The 23,240-nt window shown below is 44.7% G+C and overlaps 1 protein-coding gene across 4 annotated transcripts in view; it reads left to right on the plus strand.

Moving 5' to 3' along the window:
* The window catches only part of RHOBTB3 (Rho related BTB domain containing 3), a 228,957-nt gene that overhangs the window by 126,958 nt on the left and 78,759 nt on the right, over positions 1-23,240 (plus strand). For 3 of the 4 annotated variants that reach the window (XM_063964040.1, XM_063964038.1, XM_063964041.1), the window contains 2 exons: positions 18,837-18,945; positions 21,169-21,516. In XM_063964040.1, the coding sequence (XP_063820110.1) occupies positions 18,837-18,945; positions 21,169-21,516 (457 nt within the window). The remainder of the gene's footprint in view (positions 1-18,836; positions 18,946-21,168; positions 21,517-23,240) is intronic. The other variant, XM_063964042.1, reaches the window with a different exon arrangement.

A 23,240-nucleotide genomic window follows, 5' to 3' on the forward strand; every position in this document is an offset into this window, starting at 1 on the left:
TAATGTTGTAATGCACTTGTGTGCTACATTTGTTTTCATGTGAAACTTGCGATATCTGTATATGACAATCTTTTTTGAATAAAAATGACTCTATTTAAAAAAGAAATTAAGCAGCCAGTATTTACCCTGCACAGAAACAAAATAATAAACACAAATCTAACTCTCTGCACATGTTACATCTGCCCCACCTGTAGTGTAAATGGTTTTGGCAAATTGCTATCTTTCTTGGTTTGCTAACAAACTTGAATAACCCCCACAGTACATTGTAAAGAGGAAGGGGGGATCTCTAGCCTACTGGAGAGGGATTGTAAGATAATTCTCTGGCAGGGTTTTCCTCATTTGTGAATGGTGCTCTCAAAGGCAAGCTTAGCTTTTTAAAGCTTGTTTAATAGTCTCGTATAGAGCATCATCAGGATTGCAGCTGCAAGTGCTTTTTGTAGGAAATATTGGAGATATCTCAGTTATAGTTCAATATTGGTGACTCCTTTTCTTTTTTTTTTTTTTTTTTTGTCTTTACTAAGCATATGGAAACGGCATTTCATCATGCTTTAACTTCAAAGGTCATTGCTAATTAGCCCCCTAAATGTTTTAGGAGCATATTAGAAGTGCATCTGAAGCCTCAAAACACTTGCAAACATGTTAATGCAATGGTTCTCAAACTCTGTCCTCAGTACCCCAAAAAGTTCACGTTTTCCAGATCACCTGGCAGGTGCACGGCTGTTTTCATTACTGACTGAAACGTTTTAAAAGATCCACAGGTGGTGCTAATTATTTCACTTGCAATTCTGTAAGGAGAGCTGGAAAACATGCAATGTTTAGGGTCCTTAGGACAGAGTTTGAGAATCTATGTGCTAATGAATTGTCTATCCTGACTTAAGATGGCCACCTGAAAATGTATTGTCCAATCTGACTAGTTGGAACGAAAATCTGGTAATGTATAGGAGCAAATGACAATTGACCATTTGCTCCGAATTGCCAGAAAAGTGACAAAAATGGTCAGTAAGGCATATTGGTTAAATCCATTTGATTTAACCTATTTGTCTGAATGATCGTTTTTGCTGGAGGAGATTCACCAATGCATTTAAATGGTATTGTTATGTACATTGAGTTGTTGCCACACAGCACTCCTAGGTCATGCTCGTGTGGAAGACTTCAGTGATAAATGTTTCATATTCTGCATTCCATATTCTCTAATCAGAGTCAGAGGGCAGGTAAACATGCATCCATCTAGTAGCAGTAACTGTAGAAGTGAGGTGAATTCAGTCACATCCCTCCATTGTAATAAAAACTTTTATAGCACTTCATGTCACAACTCAGATTAACAGCACAGAATGAAGAAGTAAAGATAAGTGTTGTAAAAGTTGGCCTTTTATGAGATATGTAACCAGATTATGGGGCATTATGAAGGCTGAGGTCATGGAGCTCTGTGGACAACAAAATGTTATATTTCAGACTGTGCAAGAAGTGTACACACAGCATTGTCCAAACATGTGTATAACTGTAACAAACAGTGTCAGAGTGTGCATTTCAGGGAGACAGTGAAAGCAACACCTGTAATCCCTGTAAACCCAGATCTATAAGAAACAAGACTGCAACAATTGCTGACCTTATTGAATCTGCAGATCTAGCTTGTATCACAGAGACCTGGCTAGATGAAAATGCAGCACCTATATTAGAGGCTGCTGTCCCAACAAACTACTCTGTCATCCACAACCCAAGACTGGAAGCTATCTGCTTCAAATAAGAACTTAAACTTAGGGTCCACCCTATTGAAATGACTCGCTCATTCGAGTGCATTGCTGCCCGGAGTTTGACAGGATTAGGTTTCAGAGTACTTCTCATTTACCAGCCCCCTGGAGATGGAAAGATATTTCTACAAGAAATTGCAGACACTGTTGCTGGCCTGGTTCTGGAACATCAAAGATGGCTCATCCTCAGGGATTTCAATGCATGGGGGGAAGACGAGCTCTCACGTCTTGGCTAAGACCTCCTGTGCACAATGAATGGTCTGGGCTTCACACAGGTCATTCCTTCTGCCACACATAAAAGTGGTCACACTCTTGATCTTGGATTGGATTAGAAGTTACTGACCTAAAAATAAACCCAGTCATCTGGTCAGACCACCACTCCCTTTGGTTCTCAGTTGCAACCCCGCAAATAAGATCTCTGCCCGCGGAGTTGACCAGGTATCGTCCAAGGAGGGGTATGACTCCCCAGGCTCTTGCAGCAAATCTAGATGTCTGTGCTATACTGGGCACCTGAGAAGAACCCTGTTCCCTAGTCTGTTATTATAATAGGGATGTAATGGTTGCAATTGATATTATTGCCCCTGCGCGTATAAGACCTCATAAACCACAACGCCGAGCTCCCTGGTTCGACAACTGTGTTAGTGAGCTGAAGAAAAGGGGGTGTAGACTAGAAAGACGATGGAGGAAGACTAACCTAGTGGATGACAAAATAAAACTAATAAAGCATAACGAAGAATATCAATCGACAATCACTTGTAAGAATTCACAGATCCTGTCAAATGAGATCACGGCAGCAAACAATAGGCCAGCTCAACTTTTCTGCACAGTGGAGATGCTTTGCAAGCCAGCATGCCTGCAGACTGATGAAACTCTCTCCCGAGTTTGCAAACTTCTTTGCAGATAAAATATCTACCATCTGGGCTGGATTATCCACAGTGCCATCAAAGGAGTGCCAAACTACAAAGCCTGCCAATATAAGCCACCTGCCTTCATGGACCAGCTTTGACCCAGTGGATGTAAAGGACACTGCTGAAATTTCTCAGATTTTGTGTCCCACCACCTGTGATCTGGACCCGGCCTCAACCAAGCTTCTAATTGGTTGTATGGATATAATTGGTCCTGTCTTTGCAAAAATTATTCAGTGCTCTTTGCAGACAGGCATTTTTCCTGGACGCCTAAAGGAAGCAATTGTTAGACCTCTTCTTAAAAAAAACTGATTTAGAGCACGACTGCATGACCAACTACAGACCGATATCAAACCTTCCTTTCCTAGGAAAGGTTATTGAAAAAGTGGTTGCAAATCAACTGCCTGACAACCCATGATATTTATGATCCATTCCGATCAGGATTCGGGAGAAGACATAGCACTGAAACAGCCCTAGTGTGTGTGTTAAATTATCTTCTGATGGCAAGAGACAGAGGTGACTGTTCAAAATGAATCCTTCTGGATCTCTCTGCAGCATTTGATACCGTGGACCATGGTCCATTGTCCTTTGCTCCGGGCACTGATAACCCAATAGCAACCCTAAATGGCTGCCTAGCTGAGCTCCAGGAGTGGATGAGCGCCAGTTGGCTGCGACTGAACCCAGATAAAACAGAGGTCATTATGATAGGACCGCAACATCAAAAGACAAGACTGCAGCATAGCCAACCAACTGGACTTACACTCGGGGATTCAGAATTACAAACCACTGATCGTGTGCGGAATCTTGGCATTGACCTGGATGGTGGCTTGACACTTAAACATCAGATATCAGCCACAATCAAATTCTCATTCTTTCACCTGAGGAACACAACCAGAATCAAGCACTTAATTCCCTCAGATGATCTGCCAAAAGTCATACATGTATTTGTGTCATCTCGATTAGACTACTATAATGCCCTCTACCTTGGTCTCCCAGCAAAAGAATTGCACCGCTTACAGCTGGTGCAAAACACAGCTACCAGGCTGTTAACCAACGAGCCCCGATCTAGCCACATAACACCCATCCTCTACTTCCTTCACTGGCTGCCTGTAAGATGACAAATTATCTTCAAGATTGGCTTACTGAGTTTCAAAGCACTACATGACCATGGGCCCAAGGTACCTGAAGCAGCTTCTGATCCCCATACTGCCCCATTCGATTACTGCGAACTGTAGATAAAGGACTTTTAGCAGTACCTAGAATCTCTCGTAATTCATCTGGGGGTCGAGCTTTTAGTCATGCAGCTCCGTCTCTATGGAACTAACTTCCCCGCACAGTGCGAGAGGCCCCAACTATAGAATCCTTCAAAAGTAGACTCAAGACTTTCCTGTTTACTCAAGCATTTCCATAATGTCCCTTTTTAGTATCTTCATGCTTCTGTATTTTATGAAAAGTTGTTCTGTACTTCATTATTTTCTGTACTATATTTTGCTATGTATCTGTTATGCGCCTTGAGTCCTATTGGAGAAAGAGCGCTATATAAATTAAATTATTATTATTATTATTATTATTGTAAGCAGTGTTTAAGTGGACATGTACTGCTACATCTGAGAATGACTTATATCCAAATGTAAAGTAGACCCAAAGCAGTTATTGAGATCTAATTGTTGATGAATAGACACAAACTTTTCAGGGCTTGCTCATATATTGTGTTTTACAAGTGATTTAATATAAGTGGTCACAAGAATCCTTATTTAAAAATGCATGTAGCCATCGGGATCATTGAGCCTAATTCAGATGCTGCCGTAAAGTGGCTATTGGGGGTCATTCCAAGTTGTTCGCTCGTTGCCGATTTTCGCTATCCTGCGATTTGTTGCAAAATGCGCATGCGCAAGGCACGCAGGGCACATGCGCTTAGTTATTTAACGAAAAACTTAGTAGATTTGCTGTGGATCCTGCGGCGCTTTTCAGTTGCTCTGCTGATCGATGAGTGATTGACATGAAAGGGGCGTTTCTGGGTGGTAACTGAGCATTTTCCGGGAGTGTGCTAAAAAACGCAGGCGTGTCAGGGAAAAACGCGGGAGTGTCTGGAGAAACGGGGTAGTGGCTGGCCGAACGCAGGGCGTGTTTGTGACGTCAAACCAGGAACTAAACGGACTGAGCTGATCGCAATCTGTGGGTAGGTCTGGAGCTACTCAGAAACTGCAAAGAATTATTTAGTAGCAGTTCTGCTAATCTTTCGTTCGCAATTCTGCTAAGCTAAGATACACTCCCAGAGGGCGGCGGCCTAGCGTGTGCAATGCTGCTAAAAGCAGCTAGCGAGCGAACAACTCGGAATGAGGGCCATTGTACGCAAATCGGTCGATTGTTTTCTTACTGCGCACGCCTCTGAGCCGCAGTGTGCACAGCGATTGAAGTGTGATGGAGGTCACTCAGAGGAATTAGTCGTAGAGTGAGTGACAGGATGGCCTCGTTTGGGGGTAGGTATGAGGAGTGGTCAGGTTAACGCAGGCGTGTCTTGGCCGTTCAGCCAGCATTTTCTGGGCGTGCATAAATTAGCTGTTGCGACTTTACCTGCTATTGGTGAATCCTCTGCGTCCCAGGAGAGCAGCTCAGCCTGCGCGTCTACAGAGGCACTCAGACTCTGCGACATGACCCAATGCGATGATTGTGCCAATGTATCAGCAGTTGTATGCCGTTAGAGGGAAATGAAGAGACCGCAGTGGTCTGAGACATATAGTCTCGATTGTGTACAGTAAAAGTTAGCAACAGCCATCGCAACAACCCCTCTGAATTAAGACTATTGTGTCTTATACCCAGTGTAGGGAAATGGCACTGATGATGCCATTTAAATGCAATTATCTCTGATTTCATTTTTTCCAAAAAAATTAACAGTTACACATTGTTGGTACTTGTGGAGATTGCTGGACTATTCATGGTTTCAGGCAGGTTGCTACTATTTTGAGGGAGTCTGCCCGACAATCAGATAATTTGCAAGTATGCCATTATGTTTGGGATGTTTGACAGTGCTAATGTGTGTGTCTGTGTACCAGTGTCTGAGAATATATGGAATATATGTGTGAAACGGACAGTGTAGATGTGTCAGCCTACCAGGGCTACCACCAGAACTTGTGGAGCCCGGAACTGACAAAATAGGCAGGGCCATACACACTCACATTGCACCATCCCCCACAGCTTACCATTCTGAGATGAATCACAGCAGTCCATGCATTGTGAGGTGGCTTGGGTAGCAGCAGCATTGTGAGGGACCACCAGCACACAGCTATGGACGGCTGAGCCGACGGCGGTATTTTGAATTCTGGGCCGACCACTAGCCAATTCAAGCTCGCGGACCTGCAGCCAATCGAGATCTGCCAAGTTGCAGGTCCTGATTGGCTGTCTGTCGGCGAGCTCTGATTTGCTAGCGGCCAACATTGAATTCTGAATTCTGCAGCCACCGGCTTAGTCTCTGTCTCTCCGTCCATAGTTGTCTGCTGGTGGTCCCGATCAACACTGCTGCCACCCAGGCCCCCTCTCGGGTGACAGGTGCTCTGTCATTTACATTCTTTACGCTTAATCTCTACCACATTCTTACTCCTCATAATCTCCTTTATACCTCACACATTGTAAGCCACCAGTCTTCCATCTCTGACATTATAAACCTCTTCTGTACTGTGGCCTACAGCACTGTACACTCTGTAACAATCTGTACTCATTTGGGTTAGAGATGAGCGGGTTCGGTTCCTCGGAATCCGAACCCGCCCGAACTTCAGCTTTTTTTACACGGATCCGAGCGACTCGGATCTTCCCGCCTTGCTCGGTTAACCCGAGCGCGCCCGAACGTCATCATGACGCTGTCGGATTCTCGCGAGGCTCGGATTCTATCGCAAGACTCGGATTCTATATAAGGAGCCGCGCGTCGCCGCCATTTTCACACGTGCATTGAGATTGATAGGGAGAGGACGTGGCTGGCGTCCTCTCCATTTAGATTAGAAGAGAGAGAGTGAGATTGAGACAGAGACACTTGATTTACTGGAGCTTAGGAGTACTAGAGAGTGCAGAGTTTACTAGTGACTGACCACTGACCAGTGACCACCAGTGCAGTTTTATTTAATATAATCCGTTCTCTGCCTGAAAAAAACGATACACAGTGACTCAGTCACATACCATATCTGTGCTCAGCCCAGTGTGCTGCATCATCTATGTATAATATCTGACTGTGCTCACACAGCTTAATTGTGGGGGAGACTGGGGAGCAGTTATAGGTTATAGCAGGAGCCAGGAGTACATATTATTAAAATTAAACAGTGCACACTTTTGCTGCAGGAGTGCCACTGCCAGTGTGACTGACCAGTGACCTGACCACACTGACCACCAGTATAGTATACTATATTGTGATTGCCTGAAAAAGTTAAACACTCGTCGTGTGACTTGTGTGGTGTTTTTTTATTCTATAAAAAACTCATTCTGCTGACAGACAGTGTCCAGCAGGTCCGTCATTATATAATATATACCTGTCCGGCTGCAGTAGTGATATATATATATTTTTTATATCATTATTTATCATCCAGTCGCAGCAGACACAGTACGGTAGTTCACGGCTGTAGCTACCTCTGTGTCGGCACTCGGCAGTCCATCCATAATTGTATACCACCTACCCGTGGTTTTTTTTTTCTTCTTTATACATACTACATCTCATTATCATCCAGTCTATATTAGCAGCAGACACAGTACAGTACGGTAGTCCACGGCTGTAGCTACCTCTGTGTCGGCACTCGGCAGTCCATCCATAATTGTATACCACCTACCCGTGGTTTTTTTTTCTTTCTTCTTTATACATACTACATCTCATTATCAACCAGTCTATATTAGCAGCAGACACAGTACAGTACGGTAGTCCACGGCTGTAGCTACCTCTGTGTCGGCACTCGGCAGTCCGTCCATAATTGTATACCACCTACCCGTGGTTTTTTTTTCTTTCTTCTTTATACATACTACATCTCATTATCATCCAGTCTATATTAGCAGCAGACACAGTACAGTACGGTAGTCCACGGCTGTAGCTACCTCTGTGTCGGCACTCGGCAGTCCATCCATAATTGTATACCACCTACCCGTGGTTTTTTTTTTCTTCTTTATACATACTACATCTCATTATCATCCAGTCTATATTAGCAGCAGACACAGTACAGTACGGTAGTCCACAGCTGTAGCTACCTCTGTGTCGGCACTCGGCTGTCCATCCATAATTGTATACCACCTACCCGTGGTTTTTTTTTTTTTCTTCTTTATACATACTACATCTCATTATCATCCAGTCTATATTAGCAGCAGACACAGTACAGTACGGTAGTCCACGGCTGTAGCTACCTCTGTGTCGGCACTCGGCAGTCCATCCATAATTGTATACCACCTACCCGTGGTTTTTTTTTCTTTCTTCTTTATACATACTACATCTCATTATCAACCAGTCTATATTAGCAGCAGACACAGTACAGTACGGTAGTCCACGGCTGTAGCTACCTCTGTGTCGGCACTCGGCAGTCCGTCCATAATTGTATACCACCTACCCGTGGTTTTTTTTTCTTTCTTCTTTATACATACTACATCTCATTATCATCCAGTCTATATTAGCAGCAGACACAGTACAGTACGGTAGTCCACGGCTGTAGCTACCTCTGTGTCGGCACTCGGCAGTCCATCCATAATTGTATACCACCTACCCGTGGTTTTTTTTTTCTTCTTTATACATACTACATCTCATTATCATCCAGTCTATATTAGCAGCAGACACAGTACAGTACGGTAGTCCACGGCTGTAGCTACCTCTGTGTCGGCACTCGGCAGTCCATCCATAATTGTATACCACCTACCCGTGGTTTTTTTTTCTTTCTTCTTTATACATACTACATCTCATTATCATCCAGTCTATATTAGCAGCAGACACAGTACAGTACGGTAGTCCACGGCTGTAGCTACCTCTGTGTCGGCACTCGGCAGTCCGTCCATAATTGTATACCACCTACCCGTGGTTTTTTTTTCTTTCTTCTTTATACATACTACATCTCATTATCATCCAGTCTATATTAGCAGCAGACACAGTACAGTACGGTAGTCCACGGCTGTAGCTACCTCTGTGTCGGCACTCGGCAGTCCGTCCATAATTGTATACCACCTACCCGTGGTTTTTTTTCTTTCTTCTTTATACATACATACTACATCTCATTATCAACCAGTCTATATTAGCAGCAGACACAGTACAGTACGGTAGTCCACGGCTGTAGCTACCTCTGTGTCGGCACTCGGCAGTCCATCCATAATTGTATACCATCTACCCGTGGTTTTTTTTTTCTTCTTTATACATACTACATCTCATTATCATCCAGTCTATATTAGCAGCAGACACAGTACAGTACGGTAGTCCACGGCTGTAGCTACCTCTGTGTCGGCACTCGGCAGTCCGTCCATAATTGCATACCACCTACCCGTGGTTTTTTTTTCTTTCTTCTTTATACATACATACTACATCTCATTATCATCCAGTCTATATTAGCAGCAGACACAGTACAGTACGGTAGTCCACGGCTGTAGCTACCTCTGTGTCGGCACTCGGCAGTCCGTCCATAATTGTATACCACCTACCCGTGTTTTTTTTTTCTTTCTTCTTTATACATACTACATCTCATTATCATCCAGTCTATATTAGCAGCAGACACAGTACAGTACGGTAGTCCACGGCTGTAGCTACCTCTGTGTCGGCAGTCCGTCCATAATTGTATACCACCTACCCGTGGTTTTCTTTTCTTTCTTCTTTATACATACATACTACATCTCATTATCAACCAGTCTATATTAGCAGCAGACACAGTACAGTACGGTAGTCCACGGCTGTAGCTACCTCTGTGTCGGCACTCGGCAGTCCATCCATAATTGTATACCACCTACCCGTGGTTTTTTTCTTCTTCTTTATACATACTACATCTCATTATCATCCAGTCTATATTAGCAGCAGACACAGTACAGTACAGTAGTCCACGGCTGTAGCTACCTCTGTGTCGGCACTCGGCAGTCCGTCCATAATTGTATACCACCTACCCGTGGTTTTTTTTTCTTTCTTCTTTATACATACATACTACATCTCATTATCAACCAGTCTATATTAGCAGCAGACACAGTACAGTACGGTAGTCCACGGCTGTAGCTACCTCTGTGTCGGCACTCGGCAGTCCATCCATAATTGTATACTAGTATCCATCCATCTCCATTGTTTACCTGAGGTGCCTTTTAGTTGTGCCTATTAAAATATGGAGAACAAAAATGTTGAGGTTCCAAAATTAGGGAAAGATCAAGATCCACTTCCACCTCGTGCTGAAGCTGCTGCCACTAGTCATGGCCGAGACGATGAAATGCCAGCAACGTCGTCTGCCAAGGCCGATGCCCAATGTCATAGTACAGAGCATGTCAAATCCAAAACACCAAATATCAGTAAAAAAAGGACTCCAAAACCTAAAATAAAATTGTCGGAGGAGAAGCGTAAACTTGCCAATATGCCATTTACCACACGGAGTGGCAAGGAACGGCTGAGGCCCTGGCCTATGTTCATGGCTAGTGGTTCAGCTTCACATGAGGATGGAAGCACTCAGCCTCTCGCTAGAAAAATGAAAAGACTCAAGCTGGAAAAAGCACAGCAAAGAACTGTGCGTTCTTCGAAATCCCAAATCCACAAGGAGAGTCCAATTGTGTCGGTTGCGATGCCTGACCTTCCCAACACTGGACGTGAAGAGCATGCGCCTTCCACCATTTGCACGCCCCCTGCAAGTGCTGGAAGGAGCACCCGCAGTCCAGTTCCTGATAGTCAGATTGAAGATGTCAGTGTTGAAGTACACCAGGATGAGGAGGATATGGGTGTTGCTGGCGCTGGGGAGGAAATTGACCAGGAGGATTCTGATGGTGAGGTGGTTTGTTTAAGTCAGGCACCCGGGGAGACACCTGTTGTCCGTGGGAGGAATATGGCCGTTGACATGCCTGGTGAAAATACCAAAAAAATCAGCTCTTCGGTGTGGAAGTATTTCACCAGAAATGCGGACAACATTTGTCAAGCCGTGTGTTCCCTTTGTCAAGCTGTAATAAGTAGGGGTAAGGACGTTAACCACCTCGGAACATCCTCCCTTATACGTCACCTGCAGCGCATTCATAATAAGTCAGTGACAAGTTCAAAAACTTTGGGTGACAGCGGAAGCAGTCCACTGACCAGTAAATCCCTTCCTCTTGTAACCAAGCTCACGCAAACCACCCCACCAACTCCCTCAGTGTCAATTTCCTCCTTCCCCAGGAATGCCAATAGTCCTGCAGGCCATGTCACTGGCAATTCTGATGATTCCTCTCCTGCCTGGGATTCCTCCGATGCATCCTTGCGTGTAACGCCTGCTGCTGCTGGCGCTGCTGTTGTTGCTGCTGGGAGTCGATGGTCATCCCAGAGGGGAAGTCGTAAGCCCACTTGTACTACTTCCAGTAAGCAATTGACTGTTCAACAGTCCTTTGCGAGGAAGATGAAATATCACAGCAGTTATCCTGCTGCAAAGCGGATAACTGAGGCCTTGACAACTATGTTGGTGTTAGACGTGCATCCGGTATCCACCGTTAGTTCACAGGGAACTAGACAATTTATTGAGGCAGTGTGCCCCCGTTACCAAATACCATCTAGGTTCCACTTCTCTAGGCAGGCGATACCGAGAATGTACACGGACGTCAGAAAAAGACTCACCAGTGTCCTAAAAAATGCAGTTGTACCCAATGTCCACTTAACCACGGACATGTGGACAAGTGGAGCAGGGCAGGGTCAGGACTATATGACTGTGACAGCCCACTGGGTAGATGTATGGACTTCCGCCGCAAGAACAGCAGCGGCGGCACCAGTAGCAGCATCTCGCAAACGCCAACTCTTTCCTAGGCAGGCTACGCTTTGTATCACCGCTTTCCAGAATACGCACACAGCTGAAAACCTCTTACGACAACTGAGGAAGATCATCGCGGAATGGCTTACCCCAATTGGACTCTCCTGTGGATTTGTGGCATCGGACAACGCCAGCAATATTGTGTGTGCATTAAATATGGGCAAATTCCAGCACGTCCCATGTTTTGCACATACCTTGAATTTGGTGGTGCAGAATTTTTAAAAAAACGACAGGGGCGTGCAAGAGATGCTGTCGGTGGCCAGAAGAATTGCGGGACACTTTCGGCGTACAGGCACCACGTACAGAAGACTGGAGCACCACCAAAAACTACTGAACCTGCCCTGCCATCATCTGAAGCAAGAAGTGGTAACGAGGTGGAATTCAACCCTCTATATGCTTCAGAGGTTGGAGGAGCAGCAAAAGGCCATTCAAGCCTATACAATTGAGCACGATATAGGAGGTGGAATGCACCTGTCTCAAGCGCAGTGGAGAATGATTTCAACGTTGTGCAAGGTTCTGATGCCCTTTGAACTTGCCACACGTGAAGTCAGTTCAGACACTGCCAGCCTGAGTCAGGTCATTCCCCTCATCAGGCTTTTGCAGAAGAAGCTGGAGACATTGAAGGAGGAGCTAACACGGAGCGATTCCGCTAGGCATGTGGGACTTGTGGATGGAGCCCTTAATTCGCTTAACAAGGATTCACGGGTGGTCAATCTGTTGAAATCAGAGCACTACATTTTGGCCACCATGCTCGATCCTAGATTTAAAGCCTACCTTGGATCTCTCTTTCCGGCAGACACAAGTCTGCTGGGGTTGAAAGACCTGCTGGTGAGAAAATTGTCAAGTCAAGCGGAACGCGACCTGTCAACATCTCCTCCTTCACATTCTCCCGCAACTGGGGGTGCGAGGAAAAGGCTCAGAATTCCGAGCCCACCCGCTGGCGGTGATGCAGGGCAGTCTGGAGCGACTGCTGATGCTGACATCTGGTCCGGACTGAAGGACCTGACAACGATTACGGACATGTCGTCTACTGTCACTGCATATGATTCTCTCAACATTGAAAGAATGGTGGAGGATTATATGAGTGACCGCATCCAAGTAGGCACGTCACACAGTCCGTACTTATACTGGCAGGAAAAAGAGGCAATTTGGAGGCCCTTGCACAAACTGGCTTTATTCTACCTAAGTTGCCCTCCCACAAGTGTGTACTCCGAAAGAGTGTTTAGTGCCGCCGCTCACCTTGTCAGCAATCGGCGTACGAGGTTACATCCAGAAAATGTGGAGAAGATGATGTTCATTAAACTGAATTATAATCAATTCCTCCGCGGAGACATTGACCAGCAGCAATTGCCTCCACAAAGTACACAGGGAGCTGAGATGGTGGATTCCAGTGGGGACGAATTGATAATCTGTGAGGAGGGGGATGTACACGGTGATATATCGGAGGATGATGATGAGGTGGACATCTTGCCTCTGTAGAGCCAGTTTGTGCAAGGAGAGATTAATTGCTTCTTTTTTGGGGGGGGTCCAAACCAACCCGTCATATCAGTCACAGTCGTGTGGCAGACCCTGTCACTGAAATGATGGGTTGGTTAAAGTGTGCATGTCCTGTTTTGTTTATACAACATAAGGGTGGGTGGGAAGGCCCAAGGACAATTCCATCTTGCACCTCTTTTTTCTTTTCTTTTTCTTTGCATCATGTGCTGTTTGGGGAGGGTTTTTTGGAAGGGCCATCCTGCGTGACACTGCAGTGCCACTCCTAGATGGGCCCGGTGTTTGTGTCGGCCACTAGGGTCGCTTATCTTACTCACACAGTCAGCTACCTCATTGCGCCTCTTTTTTTCTTTGCGTCATGTGCTGTTTGGGGAGGGTTTTTTGGAAGGGACATCCTGCGTGCCACTCCTAGATGGGCCCGGTGTTTGTGTCGGCCACTAGGGTCGCTTATCTTACTCACACAGTCAGCTACCTCATTGCGCCTCTTTTTTTCTTTGCGTCATGTGCTTTTTGGGGAGGGTTTTTTGGAAGGGACATCCTGCGTGACACTGCAGTGCCACTCCTAGATGGGCCCGGTGTTTGTGTCGGCCACTAGGGTCGCTTATCTTACTCACACAGCTACCTCATTGCGCCTCTTTTTTTCTTTGCGTCATGTGCTGTTTGGGGAGGGTTTTTTGGAAGGGACATCCTGCGTGACACTGCAGTGCCACTCCTAGATGGGCCCGGTGTTTGTGTCGGCCACTAGGGTCGCTTATCTTACTCACACAGTCAGCTACCTCATTGCGCCTCTTTTTTTCTTTGCGTCATGTGCTGTTTGGGGAGGGTTTTTTGGAAGGGACATCCTGCGTGACACTGCAGTGCCACTCCTAGATGGGCCCGGTGTTTGTGTCGGCCACTAGGGTCGCTTATCTTACTCACACAGTCAGCTACCTCATTGCGCCTCTTTTTTTCTTTGCGTCATGTGCTGTTTGGGGAGGGTTTTTTGGAAGGGACATCCTGCGTGACACTGCAGTGCCTCTCCTAGATGGGCCCGGTGTTTGTGTCGGCCACTAGGGTCGCTTATCTTACTCACACAGCGACCTCGGTGCAAATTTTAGGACTAAAAATAATATTGTGAGGTATTCAGAATAGACTGAAAATGAGTGGAAATTATGGTTTTTGAGGTTAATAATACTTTGGGATCAAAATGACCCCCAAATTCTATGATTTAAGCTGTTTTTTAGGGTTTTTTGAAAAAAACACCCGAATCCAAAACACACCCGAATCCGACAAAAAAAATTCGGTGAGGTTTTGCCAAAACGCGGTCGAACCCAAAACACGGCCGCGGAACCGAACCCAAAACCAAAACACAAAACCCGAAAAATTTCCGGCGCTCATCTCTAATTTGGGTGGGTTATGTTGTTTCTGTGCATAGTAAATACTGGCTGCTTTATTTTTATACTGCAATTTAGATTTCAGTTTGAACACACCCCACCCAAATTTAACTCTCTCTGCACATGTTACATCTGGCCCATCTGCTGTGCACATGGTTTTGCCCAATTGCTAACTTTTTTGGTTTGCTAACAAACTTGAATAAGGGACTATAATAATATTGGTGGTCTTGCGCTAATCTCAGTGTACATATGTCTAAATTAAACACACAATGCCTGTATTATATGGACTCCTGTATTTTATTGCTACAATTGCATGTAAATATAATGTTTCAGTTTTATAATAAAATATCTAGTTTAACAATAATAATATACACCTGAATAAGGCCCATAATACTGACAAATAGTCATATGGCCACCAAACAAAAACAAAAGCGTGCATTGGTAGGCTCACAAAGATGACAAAACAAGCAAGCACAAACGTTTGCCCACACTCCCTTCCCCCCATGTTCACACTGAAATTGGAGGGTCACCTAAATTGTCCGGCATCCCACAACTCCAGTAAACTCGGACCCTATTACAAAGTGTCACAAGCACTTGTGATCAAAGCCTAGGCTGGCGGGGTGGGGGTATAATTGGTGGTCGTTCTTGAAAAAGCCACTACCAGCACTAGGCTTTGACAGGCTGGACCAGGGACACTTTGGTTGAGCAAGCCCACAGAAGTTGTGGGGCCCAGTATAAATGAAATGGCCCCCCCTCGCCTCCAAAATTCCTCCACATGCTACTCAGATCCCATATTTATTTCCTAAGTCTGTTACATTCAATACTCCAATATTTCTACTTGCCCATCGGGTCTCTCCGAAAGCCCTTTGCATGAGCATAGGGGCTCTCCAAATTTCCATTTGCTATCCAAATATGCCATCTGACCTCCACAGATGCCCATTACATGCTGTCAGACCACCCCACATGTCCATCAAGCAACCCCAAATATCCCCACATGCCATAAAGCCTCCCATCGGTTCACTTACCTTGTTTCTCTGCCTTCTCCCTTTCTGATGTGATGTAGTCACTAACAGTCGGCTGTTGGATTGCCAAACAAAAGCAAAAAAGACTGTTCATTTCAATATGGCAAGGTAAGTAGTTTGTGGCAAGCTCCTTAGTCAAAGGCTACGGCCATACATAGCGGCTAAGCGGATCCCGTTTAGCGGGACCTGCTTGGCCAGGAGAAGAGTGCACACACATGTGCGGGAATGCCGCCGGGTCCGACCGCAAAATGCTGCGGTTGAGCTGGATGACAGGACAATGGGATTTCAATTTGAAGATAGACATTTCAATATATGTGTTCACAGCCGCACTGTGTTACATTGAAATCCTGTTTGTCACTAGCCGGATCCTGTTCTGCGGCATCCGGCAGAACAGTATCCGTGTGAACACAGAAGCCCCCTCCCAGCAAAGTGGGTCCTGTTCAACGGGACCTGCTTGGCCGCTATGTGTGGCCGCAGCCTAAGACCCTTACACTTACAATATTAGTGCTACAGAGGTGGTTCTCAACCTCAAGCCTCAAGTTTTCCTAACAGGTCGAGTTTTGAAGACCTCTGTCTGTGAAAGCAAGTTGGATAATTAGTGACCCAGCAAAATTAGATTACATCATGTGCATGAGTAAAGGAATCAAGAAAACATGACATGTTGGTGGTTCTTGAGGACTGGAGTTGAGTAACCTCAACCCACCCTCTACTACCTCATACAATGTCACCATGAGCCATTCCACAGTCATGTAGGGGACATTTGTACAAGTTTTAAGATGTCCATTTTTCTTTTAGATTTAACATAAGGAAATTGATATCGCATCCATCTTTTTAAAATAATAAAAGGTCTAACATGCTTATTTTTTTTAGGTAGAATTTTTTTCCCTCCGTTATAACCAACGCAATATAACAAAATTGAGTTATCACATATGGAACAAGCCATGTCCATGACCGTTTGTAAAGGAAACTTCTTGATAATTCAGCTCATCTCTGCGTTATTTATTTTATGAAAACATTGTCAACCTACGTTGAAAACTCAAATTATACACAGCTACAGTTTTGTTTTGTTTTTGTTTTTAAAATATTTTTTACAGTGTCATGTATTGCCCATTTTCCCTCATTATAATGAGTGGCCTTCCTAAAGAATTTTGTGGATCAGATATTTTGGCAACAGTTTATGGAAATTCTCTGTGCACAAAATGAGGTTCATCAAATATTCTTTGGTGACAAAAAACTTGACTATCCTACACAGATAATGAGAGCTCATTCCTGAATGGCTGGCCATCTATTACATAGGACGGCAAGGGATTACATCAGATCAAAGCAAGAACAGTGAAGGTTCTTCTTGTCTTGATCTAATGTAATCTATTGGGAATCATTTTCTAAGTGTTTTTTTTTTTAAATCTAAATCAGTTGTTTTCAAACCTCTGGAAATAGCACCACAAATGGTAAATTCCCATCCCACCCAATAGATGAGTGACCCACTGATCAGAGCCGGTTCTACACTTTGTGGCGCCCAGGGTGAAAGTTTCCACTGGCACCCCCAAGCCCCCCCCCTCCCCCGCCGCCTGGTAAAACAGTTAGTGCCCCTTCCAGTAGCTGTGCCCCTAGTAGCTGTGCCCCTTGTAGTTGTGCCGCCTGTAGTTGTGCCCCCAGTTGTTGTGCCCCCTGTCACTGTGCCCCCTAGTAGCCGCTTACAAACACAAAAAATAAACAAGCAACAATACTTACCAGCCCAGCTCCTCCTCCCAACTGCTGCTGCCGCTGCTGCATCGTCTGGCCGTCTGCTCCTCTCTATGGGAGAGACGTCATGACATCTCTCCCATAGCAGCGCCGCACAGACACTTAGGGCCAAATGTAACAGAATCAGAATCAGCTATTGGCCAGGTATACTTGCGTATACTAGAAATTTGTCTTCGGTTTTCTATACAACAGCCAAGTAGGTAACAGATAAGCAGGTGGGGGGGCAAGTAAAGTCATACAGATAGGTATACCGTAGGGACACAAGTTAGTTACATGTACGTCTAGTCAGTCAATGTTCAGGAGTCCAGCAGGCGGACCACTTGGGGAAAGAAACTTTTGAGGTTTCTGGTGGACCTGGCGGGGACGGCCCTGTAACGCCTGCCTGAAGGAAGCAAGTTAAACATGTTGTGGCCGGGGTGTAGCTGGTCTTTTACTATCTTCATTGGCCGCTTTAACAGAGTGAGAGTTTCAAAAAGTTAGAGATTTGGTAAGGTTTTGGAGTTTTTTTTAAAGTGGCAATTACACAGCAAGATCAGCCTGGTCTTGCAGTGTAAATGATTGCCACTTTAAAAAAAACAACTGAAAAATCATACCAAATCTCTCACTTTCTGAAACTCTCACTCTATTACATTTAGCCCTAGAGGTCAATTATGACCTCTAGTGTCTGACAATGGAGCCGGCTGCAGCGGGCGCCCACATATCCCACGGCGTCTGCTGCAGCCGGGGAGCCGGATGCGGGGTGCTGGTAGGCGGCAGGCACCGCTTGCCCGCGCCAAGAACCACTCCTGCCACTGATATATGAGTGAATAGTGCAGCCCCCCACCCCTTCCTCAATAGAGAAGGGAATATTGTATGGTGAATTCCGTGACTGATATTACTTATACAGGTTGAGTATCCCTTATCCAAAATGCTTGGGACCAGAGGTATTTTGGATATCGGATTTTTCCGTATTTTGGAATAATTGCATACCATAATGAGATTTCATGGTGATGGGACCTAAATCTAAGTACAGAATGTATTTATGTTACATGTACACCTTATACACACAGCCGGAAGGTAATTTTAGCCAATATTTTTTGTAAGTTTGTGCATTGAACAAAGTGTGTGTATATTCACACAATTCATTTATGTTTCATATACACCTTATACACACAGCCTGAAGGTCATTTAATACAATATTTTTAATAACTTTGTGTATTAAACAAAGTTTGTGTACATTGAGCCATCAAAAAACAAAGGTTTCACTATCTCACTCTCACGCAAAAAAGTCTGTATTTCGGAATATTCCGTATTTCGGAATATTTGGATATGGGATACTCAACCTGTATTATCATTATCACGTGTTGTTTCATAGAGAAAGTGACTATACATTACACTTGATGCTGTGATTAACATGCTTCTTAAATAGCACCTGTCTGCTGAGGTATTCATGTGATCTTCTCTGGACGCAAATATATGAAATGTGCTGATAAGGCGACGATCAGGATCTCTTTATAGTAACGGAGTTGATGTTTCAGATTCTTTTCAAGTACAATAGGCTCAGGTCTCCAAACGATTATAAAGATGATTACGATTATTCTCTTATTTGTATCTTTAGTTAGAATACTTCATACTTCAGACAATGAACCAGAGGTCGGCTGTAAGTGTAAGGAAAAAGAACAAGAATCAAGCCCTTAAGGTTAAACCTCCCAAACTGGGACAACCAGGTAATTATAATTATGTTTATTTTAAAACTTGTTTTCTTATTTATTGGGTCAGTGGATATTTTGATAGCTCAGATTTAATATTTAAACGTAATAAAAAATAAATAAAAAAAATCTAATTTGTAATGGCAATGTGTACTCTGCTTTGCTAAGGGGGGGTACTCACGGAGCGATAATCTAAGCAATCAGACTGGATTTCTTAGATTTTAAGTATGATCGCTCCGTGTGTACCCCCTACAGCGCTGCTGCTAGATTGACCTGCATGCAGGCTCAACCTAGCAGGTCGCTCATTTCACCCGCTGGGTGAAATGAGTGCCCCCCCCGTTCATCCCCCGCACGCTCAGCACACATCGCGCTGTGCTGAGCGGGGGGAGAGATGTGTGCTGAGCGGTTCGCTCAGCACACATCTCTCCCTAGATCTGCCCGTGAATATGGGCCTTAAGTATACATACACAGTAATAAAGGGGTCAATTTATTAAGCCTTGGAGAGAAAGGGGTCTATTCATGAAGCAGTGAAAAGTGTGGAGAAGTTGTCCATGGCAACCAATCAGCACTGAAGTAACATTTGTAATTTACATACTATACTATTGTATGGAGCAGCTGATTGGTTGCCATGGGCAACTTCTCCACAGGTTCACTTGTCCACTCTTTTCGCTGCTTCATGAATAGACTCCAAAGTACCAGCCAATCAGCTCCTAACTGTCATGTCACAGGCTGTGTTTGAAAAATGACAGTTAGGAGCTGATTGGCTGTTAGTCATTCTCCCCTTTATCACTTTTTAAGGCTTAGTACATCTGGCCCTAAGACTGTAACATGGCAGTTAGGAGCCAATTGGCTGGTATTTTATCTCTCTCCAAGGCTCTGGTGGTGATTATGCTGTGGATGGATGTAACCATGGTGTTTCATTAATCTCTCTGGTTAATTTAGTGATAGTATAGACTTACGCTGAATAAACTGAAAATCGAACTTTGAGTGCTCATGGTATGTTTAATGCTTGCAAAAGTATCCGTCTGTACTAACTGAGTTTTCTATGGAGATTGATAAAACTTAATAAATGCAGAGTAGAACTGGAGTTTGCTCGGACTGATTTTACAACCTGGTGAAATTAGTGCACACTGTATGTGTAAGCATATAGTCCAATAAGAAATTTGCTTCATTTGTGTAATTCATACATATATGTGCATGTATGTACATGTGTGTGTGTGTGTGTGTGTATGTATGTATGTATGTATGTATGTATGTATATAAATATATAACCGTTCAGCATCACTTGGAAGCGAGAATAAAAAAGGAGATGTTCCAGTGTTTTTATTGTTCTGGTAGTATTTATGGACCTGTACCTATTCTCTTGCCTCTAGCGCCCTCTATCTGTCATCAGCATACATTTGTTTTCTTATTTAGAGTGCTTCAATTCAGGAATGTTCAATCCAAATATATATGTACTAAAAAACATTTACAGAGCTGTATCAACTGCACATGAACTGTGATAGTCATAGGTAAATCACAAATGAAGTGTGAATGGAAATGGACACACACATATCAGTGAACCAGTGAAATAGAGCACACATGCAGGCAGTCCACCTATTTTAATGAACATAAGTGTTTTATCTTTTTTGTTGTTGTTGTTAGTTGGAATCCCTCTGGTGCTGCCATGTTTGCCCCCTAAATAATAAGTCTATCAATGTTTAGTACTTGGTATCCCTCTAGGGATGAGTCAGATAACTGTTTGATAGTCTGCTATATTCATAATCATTCTGCCCTTACTTGTCCATTGCAGTATCGCACTCCACAAAGGGATTCAGACTGCAATCACTGCCACTGCAGCGATCCAGTCTGAATCATCACCCATGTGCACTGCAGGGAAGGAGGGTGGGTTGCAGAGAGAGTTAGATTTGGGTGGGTTATTTTGTTTCTGTGCAGGGTAAATACTGGCTGCTTTATTTTTACACTGCAATTTAAATTTCAGTATGTACACACCCCACCCAAATCTAACTCTCTCTGCACATGTTCTATCTGGCCCACCTGCAGTGCACATGGTTTTGTCCATTTGTGCTGCTGCGATCAGGTCTGAATTAAGTCCTTAGCCGTGAATGTATGTAGGTTCCTGTATTGACCAGTAATTAATACTTATTGTACTGGCACATATGTTATTCTGTAGTAAAACATGCATGCAGTATATAACCATGTAAGATAATGATTTATGAGATGAATTAAATATTTTGACAGAAAAGATGCCTGTTTTGAAGGATGAGCCGTCGCAGTATATTACCGATGTACAAGATTTGCTGCTTCGCGGGCAGTGTGTGGATGTGATCTTTTTTACCACTGACATGAATCCGCTATCCGGCGCACACCGAGTGGTGCTGTGTAGCATGAGCTCAGTCTTTAAGCTGCTTTTTGGTGTGATGCCTACAAGGGAGATCTATAACTCCAGTATACGCAGGACAGCGCACACTCTGTTCTCTGTGTGCCCGGAACCCGCAGTATCCTCTCAGAACGCTCCAGTAAGAGTTATTGTTAAGGACTCCCAGTTCCATACATGTTTATCTGACATTCTCCACTTCATTTACTCAGGTACCACATCTGAACACGTCCTCTATTGTGTGTCATACATCGTGCACTTCATTTAGTCTTCTATAGTTTTATTTCATACATCAAAACTTATTTTTGGACATTATAGAGAATAAAGGTCATTTTAAATTAATGGTCGATATATAAAATAGTCAGTAGTGAGTGGGTCCAGAGGCAAACCAAGGAAATACTGCTCCCTCCCTCAGGAACAGTCAACGACCTATCTTGCAAGGGACCATTATACCCCTACTGAATGCTGTCTGAGACCTCCTCAGACAGCATTCAACGGAGGTCAGGGGCGGATTGGCCCACCAGGACACCATGACACCAGTCCGATGGGCTGGTCCCATATCCCTCTCAGCCAGGCTTATTCACACTCAGGCTGGGCTGGCTCACACTGCTTCCAGTATTTGCGGTTCATTGGAACGCAATCCGGAAGTTAGGCTAGCGGGCACTTCAAGGTGCCACTAGCCGTGAAAAGTGGTGAAGCTGTTCTACCAACGGGGACCTGGAAAAATTTAACCAGCCCAGCAGCATCCTCTCTCTGACCCCGGCCAAAGATCTCTTCAATGAGCCCGGCCCGGGAGCAGCAGCATAGCGATGGTCGGAGCTGTGTTTTCTATACCCGCCGCCACCTTAGTTCCTGCACTCTCAATGGATTGGCCAGAGCGGCAACTGAGCACTGAAGGATACCCGGCAGAGAGGTTATTTTTAATTACATTATTTGCATTATGATGATGGTGTAAGGGTTAGGGTGTCCCCGGTCACAGTGTAGGGTTTGGGGACTGGACAGGAGCAAGATCTACCTTGTTCTCAGGATGCCAGCTCATCAGGCAGCACTCACAGCCAGCGCTGGGACAATCTCTAATGCAAAGTCCTTCAGCCCTATAGCTGCCCAATGTCTGTCCATGATGATAGGCCTATTTAAGTAATGCAGTGGCTACGTATGTAATGCGGTGCTATTTGTATAATGCGATGCTAGACGTGTAATGTGGTGATATTCGTGTTATGTATACAATGTGTTATGTGTATATGTGTTATTTGTATAATGCAGTGCTATACGTGTAGTGTGGTGCTATACATGTAATGTGGTGCTATTTGCATAATGTGGTGCTATTCGTGTTATGTGGTGCTATTTGTATAATGTGATATTCGTGTTATGTGGTGCTATTTGTATAATGCAGCGCTATACGTGTAGTGTGGTGCTATACATGTAATGTGGTGCTATACATGTAATGTGGTGCTATTTGCATAATGTGGTGCTATTCGTGTTATGTGGTGTTATTTGCAGTGCTGCAAGTATGGCGGTACGGCGTACCAGTAAGAAATTCCCAGCCAGTACGCCTTACCGCCGGGCCGTCCACCATACCTGCAACCCGCTGGCTGCTATGTGAGGGGAGGAAGGCGCAGCGCAACGCCTCTCCTACCCCTCAATTCTCTGTGATGGCCGGTCTCTGCTCCGGTGGCTGCAGCGGCGGGGGGTGATCTCAATAAAGCACCGGCAGCCGCGGCTACTGATTGGCTGCCGGTCCGCAAGCTCTGATTGGCTAACGAACCAGCGCCTCATTTGAGATACCCGTCACCGTAGCTGCGGAGACCGGACTTCACGAGCATTGAGGGGCAGGAGAGGCGCTGTGCTGCCCTCTCCTCCCCTCACATAGCAGCCAGCGGGATTCAGCAACAGAGGCTGCGGTGAGCTGGGGTGGGGGCAATGCTTTTCTGGCACT

The sequence above is a fragment of the Pseudophryne corroboree genome, chromosome 1 (genome assembly GCF_028390025.1).
Source record: "Pseudophryne corroboree isolate aPseCor3 chromosome 1, aPseCor3.hap2, whole genome shotgun sequence".
Classification (NCBI taxonomy): Eukaryota; Metazoa; Chordata; class Amphibia; order Anura; family Myobatrachidae; genus Pseudophryne; species Pseudophryne corroboree.